Source organism: Lissotriton vulgaris, chromosome 3_1 (assembly GCF_964263255.1).
Source record: "Lissotriton vulgaris chromosome 3_1, aLisVul1.2, whole genome shotgun sequence".
NCBI classification, from domain to species: Eukaryota; Metazoa; Chordata; class Amphibia; order Caudata; family Salamandridae; genus Lissotriton; species Lissotriton vulgaris.
Window position 1 is genome coordinate 1,839,051,172 of NC_141689.1, and position 25,700 is coordinate 1,839,076,871.

Genomic DNA, 25,700 nt, shown 5'->3' on the forward strand with positions numbered 1-25,700 from the left:
TGCCTTTCAGGGCTGCCTTGAAGCAGGTGTGGGTCCTTCCGGGGTTGAGAGCGTGGAGTGTGCTGGCGTCTTCATGGTGGTGGTCGTCGTGGCGGGTGCGGGGACCAGGGGTTCTGTTGCTGGGCGCAGTCCAGGCGTGGACAGGCGCAGACGGGCTTGCCTTAGGCGTGCCTACGGCGTGCCAGCGGCCGCCATATATGGGGATGTGGGAGGGAGAAGCAGCTGGGAGGCAGGAGGCAGGGGCAGCGAATGGCAAGGAGGGGGGCGGGACGGCAAGGGACGCAGCAGTGGAAACGGGGCAGCGAGAGGGAGACAGAGGAGAAAAATTGGCACAAGATACAACAATCAAGCAGAAGAGAAACAGGCAAAACAGTGGCAGTGAGGGGGAGACAGAAGGCGAAAACGGGCACAAAATACAGAGGAAAAAAACAATGGCAGGGAGGGGAGACAGAGGCAAAACAGGCACAAGATACAAACCTAGGGCCTACCACTGCCCACCAGGGATGAGGCGCAGGTGGTAGCCTATGGGTGGAGAAGGGCCTTAACTTTCAGCAGCGGCAGCGTCAGGGCACACAGGCGGAGCTGTGTGGTGGGGGAGCGACCTACCAGCAGGTCAAGGGTCGCTCCCCTCACGCGCAGCGGCCGATATATGTGGGGATGTGGGAGGGAGGAGCAGCTGGGAGGCAGGGGCAGCGAATGGCAGGGAGGGGGCGGGAACAGGGCAGCGAGGGGGTGACAGAGGAGAAAAATGGGCACAAGATACAACAATCAAGCATAAGAGAAACGGGCAAAACAGTGGCAGTGAGGGGGAGACAAAGAGGAAAACGAGCACAAGATGCAAAAATTAAAACAGAGAAGAACCGGCAAAACAATGGCAGTGAGGGGGAGACAGAAGGCAAAAACGTGCACAAGATACAGAGGAAAAAAACAGTGGCAAAAACAATGGCAGTGAGGGGTGACAGAGGCAAAACGGGCACAAGATACAAAGCTAGGGCCTACCACTGGCCACCAGGTATAAGGCGCAGGTGGTAGCCTGCGGGCGGAGGAGGGCCTCAACTTTCAGCAGCGCCAGGGCACACAGGCGGAGTTGTGTGGTGGGGGAGCGACCTACCAGCAGGTAAAGGGTCGCTCTACTCACCGCGCATTGGCCGCCATATATGGGGATGTGGGAGGGAGAAGCAGCTGGGAGGCGGGTAGCAGGAGGCAGGGGCAGTGAATGGCACACAGGGGGATGGGGCCGCAGAGGCGGGAACGGGGCAGCGAGGGGGAGACAGAGGAGAAAAATGGGCACAAGATACAACAATCAAGCAGAAGAGAAACGGGCAAAACAATGGCAGTGAGGCCTCAGCAGTAAGGCAGGTGGGAGAAGAAAAACATAGTCCCACAAGGCTCCCGCAAAACAAAAAGAAGGGGCGTCAGGCCCCACTCCAAGGCCCCTGGCTGCAGCCCAGAAGAGCAGGCGGGCGCTGCTGGACGCCGACAAGCACCACAAAACTAAACGCCCAGGCCACAGCGTCCAGGCAGGCGCGGCTGGGCGCCAACAAGCGACCAGCCAGAAGATAAGGGGAGAAACAAGCAGTACGGACCTAGCTGGCAACACAGGAAAGCATCCCCCCTGGCATCACACGATAGAGGACCAGGCCAAAACGGTGGACAGGAGGGTGAAACACCGCAGCACAACTCCAAAGACGGCAGAAAGTGTAGTGTAGACTTTCTGAAATTACCATTGCTATTTTCTTGGTGTCTTTCTTGGTAGTCATATAAAATATCTGTATAATAAAGACTGACAGCGTAAGTTAGTACCCAAAGGTGCTCCTGAAGGAATTGCTTTATTCAAACTGAAGACAGCCCAGGACTATTATAAGCTTGTGGTAGGCTTGTATATGCATGTTGGGCTCACTGGAATATAAAGGTGTAAAGGTGGTCAGATATTGTGGCCAGGGGTTATATTTGCCTGAAACACCAATTTGCTACAGTAAGTGTAGGTTTACATTGTATTCTGACTAAGATAGTCGTCATTCCTGTTCTGTGCAGTTTGGGTGCCTATGTGAGATTGAAGTTTTTCTAAGCTGAATGACTCGTTGAGTTTAGCCACTGGGGAAAGAGGGGTATTCATAGAATTACAGACCACTTTCACTCCCCGATATTGAACTCTGTTAAGAATTGTGTTTGTTCCACTTCACTACTGGCTTTAAAGGATATTTAGTTTGAACCTTTAATCCTAGGAAGGATTACTTGGTGAATAGATTATCTGCACCTTGCTTTTTGATTCTTATATACACCAGGAGCCTACTTGAGAAGCCATTCTTCTGTGGTATTGGGACTGTAGGAGAGAATAAATCAACTATTACTTGCTCTCCATATGAGGTTCATCTCTTACAAAGAGTGGAGGCAAGTAATTCTCAGCAACATTGAAGATGAGCATTTTTGCTATTGGTCATGAGCCAAAGCCACTGCTTCTCCCCGTGACCTTCTTTTGATATAATTTTGTTCTCTCCTTTTCCAAAAATAGTGATACCAATGCATTTACTTCAGATCTTGGTTTGCAAATGCCCTTGGCATTGTTGAGCTGGAAAAGACCACCAGATTGTTCCCTTGGTACATTGCTTCCCACTGGAGGTGGCCGCAACCAAGTTAGCATGGAAACAAGTTGAGCACCAGTGCTGCAGACTTATGAACTGACACATCGGGGCTTATAACACCAACCCTATTGCTAGATACAAAAATTATTAGGTGAAAGTACATTACTTTCCATAAGCAAACTCTAATCCTTCTGTCTGTGACGCTGTCATAACCTCCTCTCAGCCCATGCACAAATCTGTTATACCGCTTTCAAGAAGAGATTGACATAAGCAATTCTGTGTTTCAGCTGTACTCCTCGATGGTGGATTCCCAAGCTTTTGATCAACAGTCTACTCAGATGCTCTATTCTCCCCTCACTTTTACCATCTTGGAGCCATCAGATCTTTAAACTGTAATGGCCAAGCTTACCTCCACGGGGACATGTCCCATAAAAATTACTCACTAATGTTAGAAATTCTGTAATATCTGTTTGTATTTTTTCTCTCATCTTGTGTGTGGTTCCTCCCAGAAGGAAAATGCATTAGTTGTGTTGCATCTTACAGAATTCTCTGAAAACAATACAGTTGTATTTAACTTTAGGTTCTCCCTTGTCCAGCAAAGATTTTAGGATGTGTGGTTAGCGACTAATTGTAAAAATGTTATGAAGCCAATGTGGTCCTGGCCACTTCCAGACATACTACTGATCAGTTCACTGTACTGAAATGGTTTTTGTATCAGTTGTGAATGATTTAGGACTATCTGGATAGAGAGTAGCCACAGCTTTCTTCCTGCTAGACTTGTCTGCGATTTTCAGTATGGTGTCTCATCCGATACTTCTTGATCTCTTATAGGAGACTGGTATAAGAAGCAAAACCTAGGATTGGGGTGTCATCTTTCTGTTGTGACAGACCCCTCCTATCTGATAGAGACTACTAGACGCAAATATCTTAACGTAGAATTATCCACAGGCGTGAGACCGGATCCGGAAAAGCTTTCTTGCCACAGCATTCCTGTGCGCCGGGGGGAACAGCATCACTTGACTCTGCCCTGACGTCGTTCGCGTTCCTGACGTCAGCGAGGATACGTAAGTCCCACCCCGGCGCGCCTACATCAGTTTTTTCTCTTTTCCGCGTGCAACGCGGATCCGGCCTGTGTCCTGGCCTGTTTTCAGGCCTTCTCTTCTTTTTCACACTTGGCGTTTGTGGAACAGTGTGCGAATGCCTTCGGGCTTCAAGACGTGTACCTCCTGTGCACGTCCCATGTCGGAGACGAACCCTCACCGAATTTACATCTCAGTTTGAATATTCCCTAGGCGTCAGACTAAATTTGGAATTTTTCTTTGCAGTACCTCTGCAAGCCTGCAGGTGGTGGGTGCTGTGTGGTTACAACCTGATGTCGTTTTGCTCCTCAAATGACATGCAGGCCTATGTAGGCATCCCTCTAGCACACTGGCATCAGTTGCTTTTGAGGCTGTGTACCCAGACGCAGCGCACCAACAGCAAATTGGCTTTGACCAGTGTGCAGATTCCAAAACCTGGGATCCTGTTACTGGGTAAAGCCCAATTTATAGAAAGGGGAAGATGGGAGGGTCGGTGAGGAATCTGCGGTTGCATAGAGTCTCTTCTAGAAAGAGTGCTACGGAAGGTAAATAACTTGTGTTTCCGATAGAGACTTATACCAACATAATCCCCACCTTTTGAATAGATACCAGAGAAGTAAGTAGTAGGAGGTAGGTTTGTGACTTTGCTCAAATGAATATCCTTTAGGACAGAGCTGCCAATACGACCTTCTCGGCTAACCTAGATGCCCAACCAGCAGGGCTTCATGAATGTATGGAGTGATGCCCACTGAGCTACCCGGTAGATGGCCAGAACAGAAACCCTCTGCCAACGCAGTGGTAGCAGCTTTAAACCTGGCGCAATGTGCTCGTAGAACATCAGAGCGTTGCTTTTTGGACACTGCGTAGTAGATCTTGAGGCGCTGCATGATCCAGCACTTCTATACAGCCTTGCTTTTTTTCATGCCATCACACCCCACAAAGAACTGATTTCCACTGGGTGTTCTCTGGTAAGATCAATGTCTCAGTGATCTTTAGGAGTCCTAGCAATGGACTCCCTCCTCCTGCTTTTAGGGGTGAGACACAGCATAGAACTCCAGGAGGGCGATGCTTTGACCGACGTGGAAAGGAGCCATGATTTTAAGGAAGAAAGATGCTCTCATCCGCAGAACCCATTTGTCTGAAAAGAAAGTGATGTATCGTAGCTTAATAGTGTGCCTGAAGTTCACTCACTCCCTGCGTCAAATTGATGGAAAAAAGGAACACAGTTTTGAGAATTAAGAACCCAAGGGACAGCTGTGAAGCAGCTTGAAGAGAGTGCACATTAAATATATGAGGACCAAGTTATGGTCTCACTAAAGGATGACAAAATGAAAGGAGAGAGAGAAAACAAGCGTTGGGAAATCTTTAAAAAACACACTAAAACCAGTGACATTTCAAGAGGGCTGGTCCGCCAACCGTAAAAAGGTCAAAACATCCGAAAGCTACCCAAAACAAAGCCTTGGCAGGCAAAAGACACAACAAAGAGAACTCCAGGTAACTTGGCCTGGGGGAGATCAATCTGGTGGGTTCCGTACCAAACTACAAATTTGTCCCAACAACAGGTGTATAAAGTTTTTGCTGAGGAACACTTGGCTGCTAAGATCACATGAACCACCTCCGGAGGAAGGTTGAAGGTGTTCAACTATTGTTGCTCAATCTCCATGCATGAAGGTGGAGAATTCGAAGACCCTCTTGCAACAGCAGGTCCTCCCGGAGAGGCAGCCTGATTAGAGGACAGATGCTCACTTCCAGGAGTTCTGGATGCAATTACTCTGTGCCCAATTGTGGGCTACCAGGATGATTCAGGCTGGTCAATCCTGATCTTTTTTCAGATTTTGCAGAACTATGGTATGGTCAGAAAGGTATTTAAAAGACCAAAGCCCTTATGTAGGAGTAATGCACCTCAAAGAGATCTTTCTTGGGAACTTCAGTGGCAAAAATGCTGACATTGCATGTTCATGGCAGAGGCAAACATTGATGGAAGATGCTCTTGTTCCACCTTCCAGGTGTAACTGCCTTTCGTGACCTGCTAGGCGTCGGCATCAGAGTTCCTCCAACCTTGCATTTAGATATCCTGCAAGCTTCTTCACTACCAAAGAAATTCCCTTATGGTCAAGCCATTTCCAGAGGCATACAGCCTCCTGGCTCCAAGACCCCACACCGCCTTTCTTGTTGCATACCACACAGCAATGGCGTTGTCCATGAGCACATGCAACAACCTTCCTCTGATGGTCTGTAGGAATGCTTTTGAGGTCTAGCAAATCACTCAACTCGATTTTCCAACACAGGTCACCTGTCCCAGTTGTTCTCCCCAACCCAGTAGTGATAAGTCAGAGACCACCTTAACTCTGGGTGAGGTAAGGGAGAGGGACTGCCATTGACCCAATTGCAGTCCAATAGCCACCACTGCAGATCTTTATGGTCTCCTCTGAAATCTGGATAAAATTGGACAGATTCCCCTAATGCTGTGATCACCCAGACTTGAGGTTCAACTGCACAACCCACATGTGCCATCTGGGAAGTTAGACTAGCAGTAATACGCAAGAGGCCAGCCAACACAGCAGCCTTAAAGATCTGCACTGAAATACAGGATAGAGGCTGAAACATATGAATATCCTGGGCGCTCCACTCTGGGAGCAAAGCACAATACTGCTTCCCATTCAAAACTGCTCCGATGATCGGACACGTTTGCGAAGGAGTCGGTTTAAGTTCAGAATGTGGATAGTCAACCACAACAATGCCAGGAGCTTTGCTAGTATCTGGAGGTGGTAGATGACTGCCTGGGATGAGTCTGTCTTTAGCAGTCCTTTGTCGAGGTAGGGGAAGACTGGCATCATCAACCTCCAAAGGTGTGCTGCGACCAATGCCTATGTGAACACCTGAGGAGCACATGTAAGGTCAAAACGAGGCATTGTGAACTGAAAATGCTCTTGGCCCATTGTGAACCGCAGACAGTACCAGTGGGGGCGGCAGGACAAGGATATGGAAATAAGTGTCCTACAGGTCCAAAGCCGCCATCCAGTCTCCAGGCTCTAGGGTAGACACAGCATGAGCATCTTGAATTTGTCCTTCCACAGAAATGCGTTGAGAGGGTGAAGACCTAAAATAGGACAACGGTTTCTGTCCTTCTCTGCCTCTAGGAAGTAGCAAGAGTAACACCAAGTTCATACTTCCGAGGCCAAAACCCCTTATAGGGCCTCTTTCGTCAAATGGCCTGCCCTTCCTACTGCAAGATGGACAAGTAGCCCTCTGTCCGCCACCTAATGGTGGTGGAAGGTGCGGCCAGGTGGAAAAAAATGGGAGGACATAGACCGGACCTACAATTTGGAGGACCCATTTGTCTGAAGTGGTAGCTTGCTGCTATTGAAGGAAATATGAGATCCAGCCTCAGACAGTGTGGATGGGTGCTGGCAAGCACACTCTAAATTGGTTTTGAAGGGGCAGTATCTACATGGTAAGAGGACTGAGCTGCATGTTGTTTCTGTTGTCCTAAGCATGGTCTTTGTGAGCTGTGGCCTAGGGACGCAACATGGTTGAAATGCTTGCTCGGCAATCAGAAGGGCCAGACACTGGCACAACTGAAACCTTTCTGTAGTTGTCATGAGGGAGGAGAAATTGTTAGAATGGTCTGGTGGGGTCGAACGACCCCAGGAACATGCTGTGGCCCTGCTTTCCTTAAACCCTTCCAGAGCCAAATCGGTCTTGTTGCCACAAAGTTGAGAGCCACTGAACAACACATAAAAGATGTGTTAGAACCGGCTGTCTCTAGTTGGCAGAGGTATACACTTCTGACACATAGGGACACTCCTTTTCTAGTCAGGGCAAGGGGATCACACCCTTCGATAACCCCTGCTCACCCCCTTGGTAGCTTGGCAGAGCAGAACAGGCTTATCTCAGAGGCTGTGTGTTAAGCAATTATGACCACATACAGTAATACAGTGAATACACTACAAATGGACACGACACCGTAGTATTATAAAAATAAGTATTTTTTTATATAAGACTTAGCACAAGACCAAAATAACGGCAAAACTGTACACAATCGGAATAAATACGTTCGGGAAGGAAAAAGGATAGTTCAAAGGTAGTTTCTTCTTTAGCACACGAGTCTTTTAGTATCAAGCAAATCTTCTTCTTGGAAACACAGTTCTTGGCAACAGGGTAACTCACACAGAAGCTACACAACGCTGGGCAGAGATAATCCACAGGTTCGGCGTCGACCGCGAGGAGCACTGCGTCGGGCCTGGAGTCACACGGACCCCCAACAACACAGTACCTTAGGAAAATGAAGCACACTATGACCAGCGGCGTCGAGCAGTCCGGCGTCGCGTCTTCGGTGTCGATCAGGCCTCAGCAGGCGTTGTCGATGATGCAGTTGCACAGAGCGAGCAGCGCTCACGGCGTCGAAGGGCACACGGTTGATGCGATCAGCAGCGGGGCAGACACGAGGTCCTCTGGAGTTAGAGCCGTACTCCTACTCACTGGCGTTGCTGCTGGCGTCGGTCGGGCCCAGCGTCCGATCGTCGTGGTTGCTGGTCTTTTCAGAGGTGCTGGATTCACACTTCCAGCGGATAGCACTTTTTAGCAGGTGAAGTCTTTTGGCCCTGTGACTTCGGCAGGAGACTGGCACTCTTCCAGTCCTTGGAGATTTTCTTAGCAAGCGTGAGAGTACACACCCAGTTCCTCTCTCCTGGTTCCTTGGCAAAAATAAAGAAGCACTGCAGGATTCCCCCAACAACAGCACACCGGCAGAAGGGGTAGGCAGTCCTTTAGATCAGCAGGCTTCTTGTCCTTGGTTACAGGGTTCCTTGTCAGAAGTGATCTAAATTCTTGGTTCAGGGGTCCTTCTCTTATACCCCTTTTCGTCTTTGATCCCTTTGTCTATGCCGGGGGTTTCCCAACATCCTGGGTCTGTGGTGGGTGGAGCTAGGCAGTAGCACCTGGCCTATTCATTGAGCCGGGCCGGGTCCTCAGACGCCCCGCAGGAGGTGGAGCCAGCATTGACACTGGCAGGAGCAGAGCTATCGCCCTCCTGGCAGGAGGTGGGGCTAGGATCGTCCATGGCAGGTACAGAGCCATCAGTCGCTCGGCAGGAGGTGGAGCCAGCATTGTATCAGGCAAGGCAGGCTATCAACAACTACTCTCCCCCTACTCTCAACGTAATGTCCCACTCATCCCACACTGACTCATCCAGACCTCTTGGAGCCACCCAGCTCCTGTCACACACACGCAAGACCAGCAGAGACCAGATATGGTTAGACAAGAAAATAGACACTTTCTAAAAGTACTATTTTCGAACCCAGAGTCCAAAGACCATCCACACCAACGGATGCGTAATTAAACCCCGAGTTCAGGGATACCAAACTCGACATTGCACCATGCTCCCCGGGCCAGCTAGGATTATAGCGTTAATAATCCCGGCGGCCCATTCTATCCAACGGAGAGCAGGCTACCTCGCAATAGTGAAGCCCTAAGATGGCGGCACTTCACTATCAGGACATGCCAACTTGGTCAGGCTTGTCCTACCTTACACTTACAATGCACCCTGCCCATGGGCCTACCATAGGGGTGACTAACATGAAGCTAAGGGAAGGTTGGAGGGGCTGGCAAGTAGGTATACCTGCGCAGCCGACGTGACAGTGCAGGACTGCACGTGGGTCTCGCAATGACCGACCCGTAGACATTCTTTTACACGGCCGCTCCTGTGGGTGGCACAACACGTGCTGCAAGCCCACGAGCGGCATTTGTATTTACAAGCCCTGGCACTCCTGGTGCACTAGACTAGGGACTGACAGTAAACCAAATAAGCCAAACATGGATACAATAGATACATAATTTTAACAGAGGAAGCACTTGCGCTATGGCACTGATCAGCAGTGACACGGCGCCCAAAGCATATACCAGCAAAACATCGTAAAACAGTAGAGGCAAACAGAAAAAATGGAGGAGAGACTCAAGCCAATGATGTCAGGTCTAACACGTGTCCCCTCCAGCTGAAATGTGGGGAGAACTACCCTTAACCTAGGGAGTCCTCATCACTAAGGCGGAAAAATCTGGACAGACCATCAGCATTGGCGTGATCTGTACCAGGGCGGTGTTCCACCGTAAAGTCCATCCCCTGTAGAGCAATGGACCACCTCAACAGTTTTGGATTCTCACCCCTCATTTGCATTAACCATCTGAGGGGCCTGTGGTCTGTCTGAACCCGGAAGTGAGTCCCAAACAGGTAGGGTCTTAGCTTCTTCAGCGCCCAGACCACAGCAAATGCTTCTCTCTCTATCGCACTCCACCTCGTTTCCCTGGGAAGTAACCTCCTACTGATGAAGGCTACAGGCAAGTCTCGGCCCTCTTCATTCACCTGAGCTAGAACAGCCCCCACGCCATGCTCTGAAGCGTCCGTCTGAACAATGAATTCTTTCGAAAAGTCGGGTGCTTGGAGTATAGGTGCTGTGCACATTGCAGTTTTCAGGGTGTCAAAGGCCGTTTGACAGGCATCAGTCCAGATCACGTTTCGTGGCTGCTTCCTGGAAGTCAGCGAAGTCAAGGGGTGGACAATGTTACCGTAATCCTTGACAAACCTCCTGTAATAACCCGTGAGTCCTAAGAAGGCTCTCACCTGTGTTTGGGTTTTGGGCGGTGCCCAAGCCAGGATGGTATCAATCTTGGGTTGCAGGGGGGCCACCTTACCACTCCCTACTTGGTGCCCCAAGTACACCACAGAACCCTGCCCAATCTGGCACTTACTGGCCTTGATTGTGAGGCCTGCTCCGCGCAGGGCCAACAACACTTCCTGGAGGTGACGCAAGTGTTCCTCCCAGCTGGCGCTGAACACTGCAATGTCGTCCAGGTAGGCGGCGCTGAATTCCTCCAGTCCAGCCAAGACCTGGTTGACCAACCTCTGGAAGGTGGCGGGGGCATTCTTCATCCCAAAGGGCATCACCCGGAACTGGTATAGCCCATCTGGTGTGGAGAATGCTGACCTCTCTTTTGCCCCATCAGTCAAGGCGATCTGCCAGTACCCAGACGTCAAGTCAAACGTACTAAGGTACCGGGCAGCCCCCAACCGATCGATTAGCTCATCAGCTCTGGGGATGGGGTGCGCGTCAGTCTTCGTGACTGAATTGAGCCCTCGGGAGTCCACGCAGAACCGGAGTTCTGGTGAAGCACCAGGCGCTGCAGCCTTCGGGACCAAGACCACTGGGCTGGCCCAAGGACTGCTAGAGGACTCAATCACCCCCAATGCGAACATTTTGGAGACCTCCTCCTTAATGTACGCTCGGACCTTGTCAGTCACCCTGTAAGCCTTGTGCTTCACAGGAGGGCTGTCTCCGGTGTCAACGTCATGGACACACCAATGCGTAACACCCGGAACCAAGGAAAACAGATCCGGGAATTGTCCCAACACGTGGCGACAATCCTGTTTCTGCTCAAGGGTCAGTGTGTCAGAGAGGACCACACCATCCACTGACCCGTCTTGCTCTTTAGCATACAGGAGGTCAGGAAGAGGCTCACTCTCCTCCTCCGTTCCATCATCTGTAGCTAGGAGCATGCCCACTTCGGACCTTTCTAAGTGGGGCTTCAAACGGTTGACATGCAGGACCCGCAAGGGGTTCCTGGGAGATTTCAAGTCCACCAGGTAGGTGACATCGCTCTTCTTCTCCACAACCTTAAACGGTCCAGTCCACCTGTCCTTGAGCGCACAAGGTTCCACAGGGGACATGACCCATACTTCCTGACCAGGCTGAAGCTCTACCAGAGTGGCATTCCGGTCGTACCATCGCTTCATCTCCTCCTGGCTGGCCTCCAGATTTGCCTGAGCAAGTTCTCTGAAGCGCCGAGTCTGGTTCCGAAAGCCCAGCATGTAGCTGTATACATCCTGGGGAGGTTTCCTGGGAGATTGCTCCCAGCCATCCTTGACCAGACTCAAAGGTCCTCTTACCGGGTGACCGTATAAGAGCTCAAAGGGGCTGAACCCTAGAGCCTTCTGCGGCACCTCACGGTAAGCAAACAACAGGCATGGCAAGAGGACGTCCCATTTCCGCCTCATTGGTTCTTCAAGACCCATAATCATGCCTTTCAGGGTCCGGTTGAATCTCTCAACCAGCCCGTTTCCTTGAGGGTGGTAAGGAGTGGTGAACTTGTAGGTTACCCCACACTCCTTCCACAGAGACTTCATATAGTTCGAAATGAAGTTGGTGCCTCGGTCGGACACCACCTCTCTGGGGAACCCCATCCGGGAGAAAACACCCATCAGTGCCCGTCCCACCACGGGGGCCGTCACTGTCCTGAGAGGGATGGCTTCCGGGTACCTTGTGGCATGGTCCACCAAGACCAGGATGAACCTGTTGCCCAGGGCTGTCTTGGGGTCCAGGGGCCCAACAATGTCAATACCACCCGGTCAAAGGGGGTGCTGACCACTGGAAAAGGTTGGAGGGGAGCCTTCTGCTTCCTTCCGCTTTTTCCCACTTGCCTGGCAAGTGCGACAAGTCTTGCAATGGATGTCTACATCCCCGCGCATCTGAGGCCAATAAAAATGAGTGACAAGCCTGTCATAGGTCTTGTCCTGCCCCAGATGTCCAGCTAACGGTACGTCATGAGCCAAACCCAGTAGGAAGGCTCTGAAGCGCTGGGGTACCACCAGCACACGGGCTGACCCAGGCTCAGAGCCTTAGGCTCGCTATACAGGAGGTCGTTCTCCCAGTACACAAAATGTGACCCTGACTGATCACCTGAGGATTGGGCTGAGGCCTGCTGCCTCATGCCCACAAGAGAAGGGCACACTTTCTGTTCCGCACAGAATTCCTCCCTGGAGGGACCACCATCCTTCTGCCAGTGGGTCAGCTCGGGCAGATCTCCCAGTTCGGCAATTTGTTCCCCGGTGGGCTCCAGGGCATCCCCCTCAGGGTCTACCTCCTTCTGGACCACGGGAACAACGGGGGCCGGTTTCCCGCGCCTCCTGCCTCTTCTCTTCACAGCTGGGTCCTGGGCCGTACTTTCAGGCTCCGGGACCCCATCAACACCCTTACTCGCTGTCATGGATCGAGTGGTTGCACACACCCACTCTGGCACACCTAACATTTTCAAATGCGCCGCTCGCTCCACCTTAGCCCAAGGGGAGTCTTCCAAATCATTGCCCAGGAGACAGTCGACAGGCATGGCGGGCCTCACAGCAACCTGAAGAGTACCTGAAACTCCCCCCCATTCAAAGGAAACCTGAGCCACCTCACACTCTTTCTGGGAGTTATCGGCAGCTATCACGGGGTAGAATGCGTGGGGAACCACCTGCTCTCTGGACACCAAGTGACACTTGACAGCTGTCACACTCGCTCCGGTGTCTCTGAGAGCTTCCACTCTCTGGCCATTAATGGTCACCCACTGCCTATATTTACTAGTGTTACTAGGCAGAGGGGGTGGAGGGACCATTTGCATGTCTCCTAGCGAGACCAGGGACATTTCTGCGGGACCCCTCCCACCATGGACAACCATCTCCTCCCCTCCCAAGGCTACACTTGCCAACTGACGAGGGGGTGCACGCGGCGGTGCATTCGAATCCTTCTTGGGACACTGGGGTCATAAAACCGGTGTCCCACCTGCCCACAACCGTAGCAGGTTAGGGGGGCCCCTATGAACAGGTTTACCCGTCGGGGCCCCTGACTTCTTCTCAGGGGGAGGCTGGGAACCCTTCCCTTGGTTCCCTTGGGGATTACTTTGGGGCCCTTTCTGAGACTCCTTCTGTTTACCCTTGTCCCCCCCACTCTTCTGCTGGAGACCCTGCCCACCTTTGGCTGAGTCTCCCACTGGACCCTTGTGGACCCTGGTACTGACCCAGCGGTCCGCCTCCTCAGCAAGTTTTCTAGGGTTAGATATCTTGCTATCAATCAGGTGCTGGCGCAGCTCTGGAAAACAGTTATTAGACAAGTGCTCCCACGCAAACAAATCATAGAGCGCTTCATAACTTTCCACTTTGCTGCCCTTTACCCAACCATCCATGGCTCTGCAAAAATAAGACACATATTCAACCCACGTCGTACCAGGCAACTTCTTACATTCTCTAAAAGCTTGTCTGTACTGCTCGGGGGTTAAACCATATCGCAACATTAAAGCATCTTTCATATGAGCATACGACATCCTATCTGCAACAGGCATGTCTAACAGGGTATCTCTTCCCTCATTCACAAAGCGACCCCACAACCCCGCTCCCCAATTCTTCTCAGGGACCTGGTGGGCCAACAATGCTAACTCATATGCTTTAAACCATTGACCAATATCTTCATTCTTATTGTAATCTTTGATCACATCTTTTGGGAAGTAAAACTTACTTTCTGCAGGCTCGGATGGAATGCTGCCACCAGAGGGATTCAATTCTAACTTTTTAGCTTGGATATCCAGTTCCCTCAACCTGGCTTCACGCTCCAAAGCTAACTTCTCTCGTTCAAACTCCAACTTTTTGATCTCTAAATCAGCTTCCCTTCTACCTCTCGCATTTTCTAACTCCAACTGCCCATTTATCTTTAGCCTTGCCATCTCCATGTTGTAAGCTCGCTCTTTCGCCCTTTCTTCTCTTTCTTCAGGGGAAAGACCTTTGGAGGAAACACTGCTTCCGGGAGAGGGCACAGGTCCATTCACTGGCACCTCCTCATCCCCTTCCTCTGTGGGTACCACCACCACATCAGAGGGATTTCTGGATTCCCACCAGGCCTGCAATGCTTTATAAAAATCATCTTTCCTCGAGAGGCCGGTGGTAGGAACTTCAAACTGGTTGCAAAAGTGTTTCAGCTCATCTTTCTTGTATCTCTTGAGCTTACTCCTCTCAAACTCTTCAACAACAACGATAGCAGGGGCAGTGACTCCGTTGTCACTCATGGTTAAAACTGGCATTGTTCAGAAAATCAAGTTTCAGGAAAGCGGAGAACAAAAATAGGATCCTTCCGAATTAGATTGTGACTGCGTTATGGTCTGCTTTCACTACGTAGCGCACACTAATCACTGTACATGGGTCATAAATGCAAGGTCCAAATCCTCACCGCTGCATCCAATGTTAGAACCGGCTGTCTCTAGTTGGCAGAGGTATACACTTCTGACACATAGGGACACTCCTTTTCTAGTCAGGGCAAGGGGATCACACCCTTCGATAACCCCTGCTCACCCCCTTGGTAGCTTGGCAGAGCAGAACAGGCTTATCTCAGAGGCTGTGTGTTAAGCAATTATGACCACATACAGTAATACAGTGAATACACTACAAATGGACACGACACCGTAGTATTATAAAAATAAGTATTTTTTTTATATAAGACTTAGCACAAGACCAAAATAACGGCAAAACTGTACACAATCGGAATAAATACGTTCGGGAAGGAAAAAGGATAGTTCAAAGGTAGTTTCTTCTTTAGCACACGAGTCTTTTAGTATCAAGCAAATCTTCTTCTTGGAAACACAGTTCTTGGCAACAGGGTAACTCACACGGGAGCTACACAACGCTGGGCAGAGATAATCCACAGGTTCGGCGTCGACCGCGAGGAGCGCTGCGTCGGGCCTGGAGTCACACGGACCCCCAACAACACAGTACCTTAGGAAAATGAAGCACACGATGACCAGCGGCGTCGAGCAGTCCGGCGTCGCGTCTTCGGTGTCGATCAGGCCTCAGCAGGCGTTGTCGATGATGCAGTTGCACAGAGCGAGCAGCGCTCACGGCGTCGAAGGGCACACGGTTGATGCGATCAGCAGCGGGGCAGACACGAGGTCCTCTGGAGTTAGAGCCGTACTCCTACTCACTGGCGTTGCTGCTGGCGTCGGTCGGGCCCAGCGCCCGATCGTCGTGGTTGCTGGTCTTTTCAGAGGTGCTGGATTCACACTTCCAGCGGATAGCACTTTTTAGCAGGTGAAGTCTTTTGGCCCTGTGACTTCGGCAGGAGACTGGCACTCTTCCAGTCCTTGGAGATTTTCTTAGCAAGCGTGAGAGTACACACCCAGTTCCTCTCTCCTGGTTCCTTGGCAAAAATAAAGAAGCACTGCAGGATTCCCCCAACAACAGCACACCGGCAGAAGGGGTAGGCAGTCCTTTAGATCAGCAGGCTTCTTGTCCTTGGTTACAGGGTTCCTTGTCAGAAGTGATCTAAATTCTTGGTTCAGGGGTCCTTCTCTTATACCCCTTTTCGTCTTTGATCCCTTTGTCTATGCCGGGGGTTTCCCAACATCCTGGGTCTGTGGTGGGTGGAGCTAGGCAGTAGCACCTGGCCTATTCATTGAGCCGGGCCGGGTCCTCAGACGCCCCGCAGGAGGTGGAGCCAGCATTGACACTGGCAGGAGCAGAGCTATCGCCCTCCTGGCAGGAGGTGGGGCTAGGATCGTCCATGGCAGGTACAGAGCCATCAGTCGCTCGGCAGGAGGTGGAGCCAGCATTGTATCAGGCAAGGCAGGCTATCAACAACTACTCTCCTCCTACTCTCAACGTAATGTCCCACTCATCCCACACTGACTCATCCAGACCTCTTGGAGCCACCCAGCTCCTGTCACACACACGCAAGACCAGCAGAGACCAGATATGGTTAGACAAGAAAAAAGACACTTTCTAAAAGTGCTATTTTCGAACCCAGAGTCCAAAGACCATCCACACCAACGGATGCGTAATTAAACCCCGAGTTCAGGGATACCAAACTCGACATTGCACCATGCTCCCCGGGCCAGCTAGGATTATAGCGTTAATAATCCCGGCGGCCCATTCTATCCAACGGAGAGCAGGCTACCTCGCAATAGTGAAGCCCTAAGATGGCGGCACTTCACTATCAGGACATGCCAACTTGGTCAGGCTTGTCCTACCTTACACTTACAATGCACCCTGCCCATGGGCCTACCATAGGGGTGACTAACATGAAGCTAAGGGAAGGTTGGAGGGGCTGGCAAGTAGGTATACCTGCGCAGCCGACGTGACAGTGCAGGACTGCACGTGGGTCTCGCAATGACCGACCCGTAGACATTCTTTTACACGGCCGCTCCTGTGGGTGGCACAACACGTGCTGGAAGCCCACGAGCGGCATTTGTATTTACAAGCCCTGGCACTCCTGGTGCACTAGACTAGGGACTGACAGTAAACCAAATAAGCCAAACATGGATACAATAGATACATCATTTTAACAGAGGGAGCACTTGCGCTATGGCACTGATCAGCAGTGACACGGCGCCCAAAGCATATACCAGCAAAACATCGTAAAACAGTAGAGGCAAACAGAAAAAATGGAGGAGAGACTCAAGCCAATGATGTCAGGTCTAACAAGATGCACGGGCATCCCAAGAGAAGCCTGTAGACCTAATAAAGGCAGGCACTGAAGCCCTAAAATCATACCCATCGCTAGACCTGAGCAGTTGGTTTCACCCAAACAAGCCCGGATTTGAAAGTTTGCTGCACCACAATCATTCTGAATAGATTGGGTGTTGGATGCTCTAAAGTCACCTGGAACCACAGGCAACACCGGAGTGGGAACATTTGACGGAATATTCAAAAGATGAGCTGGGGAGAAAGGTAGGCTCTACGCAGGAGGTAAAACTGTATAAACTGCAATCCTTTGTTGCGGGAGATCCTTTGGGGGTATTCTAGAGTCTCGGGACATTCCTTATCGTGAAACCTCCAGCCAAACTTCGCTTCCCAATGTTTTGAAGATGTTGAAGCGAAATCTCAGTGCGAGTGAAAATCGCCTTAGTGAGCCAAGTAATGGATGTCTCTCATTAACCAATGTATGTAAGGAGTTAACAAGGGCATGTGAAGTTGTTTCAGTGCCCTCTACTTGCCAGCAATTCAGAAGCTGGAGGTAGAGCAGACCATAAATTAAGAACTGGCCTGTGTGAAGACTGAATTGGTCCACTAGGTCTTTAAATGGCAGTAACTGACCATTTTGGAATAGGTGGTCCAGAGACAAATAGTCCAGCTTGGTCCCACAGTCGCAGGTCTCACCTGGAAAGACAGCCTGACCCCTTAGGAAGGCCTAGGAGTGGAATGGAGGGAGCATAACGGGGAGAATCCTGACTGAGCCATTGGCCTCTGGTAAGGGTAAAGCCACCCGTAACAAGTGGGGGATCTACTTTGCAGGGAGGACTCATGGCACTGTCAGGACTAGAACTGATGCCTAATCTAGTGGGGGGCTAAACACGCCAGTGTCCTCCAGTAGAGATCCCACCAGCCAGTATGCAAGCCATTGCAGCTGGCAGGCCAAAAATAATATTTGAAATGTGGAGCCCACAGACCCCTAGATGTCGGCAGAGGATTCAGCTTCGAGAGGGACACTAGGCAACAGCAATTTGTCAGATGTGGTTGCCAAGTAACTTGAGATCTTGGAAGACAATCCAATGTGGTATCACCAGGAGACTGGTGAAGTGAGAGAAGTCGTGTGAACATCACCATATCTGAAAGGGCTATTCGGCCCTTAACTGATATTGGAAGAGATTTCCAGTTGGTGACTTCAGCTCTAAGGGAAGATTCTTTGGCTGTAAGGTTACCATCCAGAACATCTGTCTGAGTGTGGAATATCACAATGCCCAAGTAACGTTTATACCTATCTTCCCAGCGTAGTGGGACCCTTCCAATATCTAGATGGGCTGGAGTCATGCTGGGGACTAGGGGAAACAAGCAAGACTTTGCCCAACTCACACATAACCCTGAAAGAGGACCAAACTGGGTTAGGAGTCTGGCAAAGGCAGAGTGTTCTGCGCACAAATCTGTAATATAAAAGAAATTGTCTCCATACAGGGGGGTGGGCATGCACCTTATCCAGTAGAGGAATACCCCAATTCACCCCAGGGAGGTGAGCATAAGCTGCACTAATGACAGGAGAAGTGGGGTAAGAGGACATCCCGGTCTACTGCCTAAACCCACTTGTAAAAGTTGTGAAATTAAACCCTGGAAAGGACAATCACTGTCAGGTAGGTATATAGGAGATGGATCAGTTTAATGGTGCAGGTCCCAAAGCAGAAGCAGCTCAAGACTGAACAGATAATACAAACTGAAGGAGACTAACACCTTTTTCTAGGTCCAATACCGAAGCTGAGCACCCCGAGGCCAATATGCCTGCGCTGCCTCGATAAAGCAATATTGTCTATTATTAAGCGATGAACATCTATAGGGAATAAAATCATTTTTATCAACGTGAATCAGACGAGAAAGAACCTGTTGAATCCTTCTAGCTAGAATTTTACTAAGGATATTTGAGTCCATATTCGTGATAGTTATGAGGTAGCAGGATGCCGGACTAGCAGGGTCCTTCCTGGGTTTTAACAGGGAGACCAGTAATGCCTCTCAGAGTGTTGCATGGATTTCACCCTCCTCAAAAGTGGAGTCAAAAAGCTTGGCCAGCCTTGGTGCAGGGGAGTCTGCAAACGTTTAGTAAAACTCTGCCATTAGATCGTCAGCCCCCGGTATTTTCCCTGTGGCCAGGTCCATTATGGCTGCTTGGATATCCCCAGCTGTGATAGGAGCATCAATCCTTGCCCGTTCAGCCATAGTTAGTTTCGGAAAGGGAATATATTCCAACAACGCCTGTATCTTAGTCTTTGAGATCCAGTTGGAGAGGAATATAAATTCCTGTGGAAGGGCATGAATGTTTCGTGAATATCTACCTGCAAGTAAACAAGGTGCCGTCAGAATGTCGTTGGATCATTATGGGTACTGTTTACATTTGTTATTAACCAAGCCAAATGATGGAATGATTTATCTCCTTCCGGATAGAAGCGAGCAACGTAGGCAGAGTTGTATAGGCAATGCAATCTTTCTATCAACCTTGCCTCTTCATCTCCTAACTTGGAGAGGTAAAGTCACCTTAACCTGTTCCGCGCTGCGTGAATGTTTGCGCTGTGCGGGCGTTTTATTGAGTGGGCGGGGTTTGGACGCCCCTGGCTGTCCTCCGCACACGCCCAATGCGACGTTCGAAGCACACAAGGGATTAAAGAGTCATCTACGACCATTTGTTCTGTATCAAACTTTTGTTCAACTTTTGTGAGCATAAGGAGACTCTTGCGCTCAGCAAGAGCGGCGTGAATGCAGGACCCCAAATGACCACTTTAAAGTCCTCCCATTCCAACACTGGGAAGGTGGGCGAGTCATCATTATGGTCAAAGTAGCCCGTGATATGGTCAGCCAGAGTGTTGGAAAACATTGTATCTTCTAGGGTCTCGGACCATGGGCTATAGCTTCCAGGTGTGGATAGGTGCTACCCCAGTTCCAGTCTAACAAGATGATTATGGCCAGATAGGAGACTGCTCAGGTAGTCGGGAGAGGTTGAGAAATGCTGATCTTGGAATCATCATACAAGACCTGCTTGGCTTTCCCCATACGTGCTATGATTTAGTCAGGGGTCTAAAGATGGAGATTGTGGATTTTTAGTTTTTTGAGTAGGTACTCATTGGGTGCCTCTTCAGTCTTGAAATCTTCAGTGAAAGTGATTCCTAGTGTTTCCAAGAAAACTGTGCATGATGTCGATTAAGCTTTGGTGTCTTCAGATAGCTCTAAAATACAGAGATTTCTTCTCCAGACACAGTCTTTCAAACAGCAGATTTCCCTCTGCTGGGTTAGAATCCTTGATTTTGATTGATTTACTCAAGTTACTGGGAGGGAACAAGGAGCTATAAGGTGCTATGAAACATCAACATGGTCAAACCAGATATTGCTCTGCACCATTGGGTGCCATTTTGCCTCGCAGGCGAAGCAAGATGGACGGAGATGTTGGCAGACAAGCTTTACAGTCACTCTGATGAGCTGTGATATCGGATATGGCAGGTTTCAGTTGCACCACACATAGGAGAAGAGTAAGCACATTTGGCATTGAGAGGGTTAGGTAATTCTGGTTAGTCTGCTGGTGACAAACATATTGGTGACTGCTTGTGGTCGCCATCTTGAGAGGTTGTGCTGGTGGTGAGTGCAACTAAGCAAGACGTTATTGAGCTGTATTAAAGGCAGAATAAGATTCTCTATTGGCGTTCTGATTGTATATTCTGCCTTTGGCGTGAGATCAAGGCAGTAGGAACAACCATTTCAGTAGCAGTGGCAAGATGGCAGAGAGTGAAGCTTCACAGATTGTCTTCCATCTTGTGTGGGTTCATACCACACCCTCATATAGCCTCTAATTTCGATGTCTACAATTATCAATAAAGGTACTGCTTTATTTATAATGGGCAATATTACATTCATCACTTTAGTTGCCAATATAAACATTTTAATTTCACTCAGTGGGAACACTGCTGAATACCTTGTGCCGACAGCCCAAGGTATTAAGAGAAATCTGTTGATTTTGAAATTGATTACTGGCATGATTCCAGAACATATTTTTATTTACAGGATCCCACGATGCAACCCTTATTCTGACGACGCATCATAAAGCAAAATATTCACCCCAGTTTCTTTTTTTTTTGGGAGGATTGCTACATTTATTGGTACAAAACTATACCCAGTCATAGACATGGTGGAATAAATCCTTGCACGCTAAGGGTTTTGATATTGCTTCATATATGTTTATGCCCGACAGAGGTGACTTCCCTAAATTAAACTACAAGCACACCAAATTCATGAGATTTGCTACCATGCAGATTCATGTATCCCCTAGCAAGAAGTACTTTCCCCATTGGATCTGTGGGGTTATTGCAACCCCACTTAAATGTAGGCGTGTGGTGCAAACTGAACTTTTTAAACCTCGATCTACACTACTAAGGGCCTTGAGCATTGGCACATTCATAAAAATGATTGCAGTTTTAGATTTCTGTCACAAACACCAGGACCAACAGCCAATAAGACTAACCCAAGATATTGCCCCATTAAAGTCACTAACTACACTGTGGGTAAATTATTTCAAAATGTTTAGTAATAGGCTTACATAATAAAAGCTTTTGAGTTACAAATCAATTTCTTTCTCTCTGTGCACTAACGCAGGGGATGGATGGGTACAGGAAACCTATTCAACAACATGTCCAGTCTCTGGCAGGTCTGATTGCCCATCATTAAATGGAGCAATCCTCAGGCAATATATGGCAGTGGAGGTTACTGAAACACTGGTAAGTTTCTTCTGTTAAGTATGGTAGGCAGGTATTTTGACACATCTAATGGGTATTATCAAAGACTTTGGCAATAAAAAAAACAGGTCATATATCAGAAATATTCTGAATGACGTAGGTCACAAATCTGACTGTGGATGAAATAACAGGATGTAAAACATGAAGATTTCGTAGAAGAACTCCTTCAAAAAGATATTTAAAAAACTCATTCTCGGATCTCATGTCTAAGAACGTGTGGGGAAAAACAGGGACAAACATCACCAGCATAATCATGTTTCATTATTGATAATGAAGTCGCACATATCCTTTCCTGACACCGTGCAGCTCATGGCAATGGTGATTCCACATTGTTATAAACATTTCAGAGCCCCTCTGGCGTCTGGGAAATGCAAAGAATGAGTGCCTAACATAGGTCCAGAGATATCTGAATCCATGCCAGAAATTCAGGATATCTACAAAGGATAAATTTATGAAACCGTAAACTGAATGGATCCTGTATACAAAGTCCTGACAAATTGTCATGGATCCAAGATTTATGGACCTACATTGCATGTCTAATGCAATATAAGATGTAAGGAATCTGCAGAAGCAAATATCCATCAGAACAGTTTACTAATTGTTGAAGATGTGGATCTGAAACAACCTGGCTCTAAAAATACCAATTAAATAAAAACATGTATGCCTTAATACAGTGAACTCCCTGGTACTTATTGGCTAACCTTGTCCAGACACCATAGTCTTTAATGCCATTTCAACAGTTCCAGCCAAAGACTTGCAAAAGTAAAATGAGTGCGGATTTTAAGAGAACTATTGGGAAACTCGTCTGGAAATTGTGTTGAAATATTTCTATGTACCTGTATATTGACAGATAGGTTTACATACAAATGATACTTAGCAAAACCCAAGAATGAAAAATTACAATTTTATTCAACAAAATACCTATTCAAATTATTACCTCAGTTAATGATCTGACAGGATGTTCGTTATCTTGACTTGTGTTGGATTTAAGCTCCAATCTTTCAGTATCAGTTGCAATGCTGGAGACATCAAGCTTGGCAATTCTTTTGTCCTGGCCAGAGGCAACGTCTAACGTCCTCGGGGTGCTATTATCAAGAATACTGATGTCAGGAGTTTTGGTATCATTAATTTTCCTATTATCTTCTTCAATGTTCTCAATTACTTCCTCCTTCTTAGTCAATTCGAAATTGGGTTCTAAGCCCTCTGCTTTCTCTGCTGTGTTGTCTGAAAATGATGATGAAGCTTTAGCTTGTGATGCCACCTCTGGCCCTTCAGCTCCATTGCAATCTGAAACATCTGGCTGCTCTTCAGGAGGCTTCATTTCATCTTTTGGTTCTTCCTGATTTGAAGTCTCCAGTTTACTGGCTTCTTTCTCTAGTTGTGATTCAGCATTGTTTGAAAGCACTATTGGATTACTATCCTGCTTATGATCGCTGTTCAATCCATCAGATGCACCCGGAATTGGGTTACTATTGCTATCCTGCTGATGAGCACTAGGCAAGCCATCTGAAAGGCCCAACACTGGTTCACTATCAATTGCGTCAGATATAGCCTCCTGTAGCTCAAGTAATCCTACTTCAGTAGTATCAACAACTGGAGAAGCTGTAGCATCCTTCTGCTCTTCGTCACTGTTTGAACAGAATTCAGTGGCTTGAACAACAGTTGAAATTATTTTTGAATCTAATTCGCTTGCATTATTCTGCACAGGTGGTTCAAAATCAGAAGAATGGTCAACATCAACAATAACACAGGTATTTTCACTTGTCATTGCTACTTCGGAAAAGGAATTGGTTTCATGTACTGCATCAGGTCTATACTCAGTCACATCACTTTCAGGATTCTGCTCAACACTGACATTCTCCACACCCTGTGTGGATACATTGGCTTCCTCTACCTCCAGGGGCAGACTCCTCCTTGCAGCTTCCACCTCTGCACTTACTCCAGACACTGTTCTAATTGGACTTGTAGAACCCTGACCAATTTCATCTCCAATTCCTTCATACTGTCTGAACATTCGGGAAAGGTTTTCTTTGTGCGTTTCAAAAGTGACCTACACAAAAATATAAGGAATTAAGTAGTTAATAAAATTGATTTGTACATTATAATTCAGAGGATACAGATGGATGCATATATACAATGTTTAATAGAACTACAAAGAATTAGAACTTGAGTGTTGTGCCAAAAGAGGTGACGGAATAAGCCCACTCTCGAGATGGTATTGCTTAGGAGGGAGGGAAGATTAAACAGAAGAGGACAAGAACTTCAATGATTCCTCAACAAAATCCCTACTGAAAAACTGGTGTGGAGTGAGGCATGAATGCATTATGACGAGTAAGACTGCCCCTTATGGGAGGAGTGTCAGGAGAAAGTAAAGTCAGAAATGCTCAGTTCAGACTCTGAGAATAGGAAAATGTTGATTGTTCATGGTTTCAGTGATAGGTAAACATTGAGTAGGTTAAAGGTAGCACAAATAGTTGCTTTAAATACTGGCAATGTAGTTAAAGCCATGCTAAAGTTTGTTTGAATGCATTGAAAGACCTTCACAGCGGGGGTGGGGAGGGATGTACTGGTTATTAGTTTTTGTACTGAAGAACAATTGGAGAAGTGAGTCAGCAGACAGCTGGCTGTTGCATAGAAGTCATGTGTAGGCTATTTTATATTGTGGAAATGACTAATTTTTGATACCGGGCAGGCTAGATGTTGGGTAGGAGAGACTCAGTGATGATGGAGGTACAGGATTGTGAAGGAGTGAGGCATTTGGTGATTTAGGAGTAAAGGGATCTAAGGTGAATAAGAGGGGCCATCAGACGGAAGGATGAATAAAGATGAGAAAGATTGGGAAGAGTTACTTAGGGGCAGTAAAACAGATTGTGAAAATGCTGGATAAATCTCAACTGTGGGGAAGTGAAGTGTGATGCAGGAATCCAAGAAGCCACTCCATGTAAATCTGATTTTTATTTTTAAAGTTAACTACCAACTTAACATTTCTCACTACTCTGGATTCAATCATCACATGGAGATATTTGGATATGCTTATCCTGACAAGATAACCGCAATATTCGATCCACAAGCATCAAATCCCAAAGCACACGGATTAAGTCTGCAATGGCACCAGATATAGCAAAGAATAAAATTTAAAGTAAAGTGTGACATGTGCAAGGAATTCTGAGGCAAAGAACCCAGTAGCCTACAGAAACTGCCTACATAATATGTCCCCAAAAAATCTGAGATCAAGAAACACTGTTCCTATCGACAAAAAAAATGTCAGGTGAGATTCTGTAAGAGAGAATCATGTTTGAGACAACCTTGAACTGACTATAACAACCAGTCAACTAAAAGTAATAAAGACCTAGAAATGCAGTGTTCACAATTATTGTTGACTCCTAATGAAGAAACGCCTGCCACCCCATTTATACAGGACTTAGGGCCTCAAATTCAATGTGCTACATGGTTCAGAATGAAGACCAAGCAAACACTACCTCTTCCAGTGGACCAAGTGGTTTAGAAGATGTGCATGAATGTGTTAGATGAAACAGCTGCTTTTTTAAGTATTGTAAAACAACTCCAAAGACCCTCATTGACCCAGAATTTATATTTCTCCATTATTTGTGTATGGTAACAGTCATTTAGAACCGGCTGAACTCTGAGCTTAGCCGTAAAGCATCGATCAAAGGCAGAACCCAATGCAGTGGCATAACAATAGCCCTCCGCAGTGCAGGGGGGGCACCGAGCTCCAGGGTGCCCGCTCCGGCAAGGTGCGCGGGAGACCCCGGCGATCTCCTGCCTGAATCGGCAGAGTGGGAGGCCCCCTCCACGCACGTTGCAGGGGGGAACCCCCAAAATTTTCATTATGCCACTGACCCAGTGGGTCAAGTTACAAAGCTGTGGTACATCTATTTAAGTCCTTATGGATCCGCTAGTCAATGTGCACGTGTCTAGAAATGTTGGAGTATTTTACTTCACTTTCTTTTGTAAAAATGTACACATGTAGTAC

At 48.1% G+C, this 25,700-nt stretch overlaps 1 protein-coding gene across 1 annotated transcript in view; it reads right to left on the reverse strand.

Annotated features, from left to right (window-relative positions):
* Nucleotides 1-25,700, reverse strand: part of LRBA (LPS responsive beige-like anchor protein) — a 2,444,222-nt gene that overhangs the window by 1,991,905 nt on the left and 426,617 nt on the right. Inside the window, exon 23 of the mRNA XM_086962285.1 lies at nucleotides 22,644-23,756. Coding sequence (XP_086818411.1) covers nucleotides 22,644-23,756 — 1,113 coding nt within the window. The remainder of the gene's footprint in view (nucleotides 1-22,643; nucleotides 23,757-25,700) is intronic.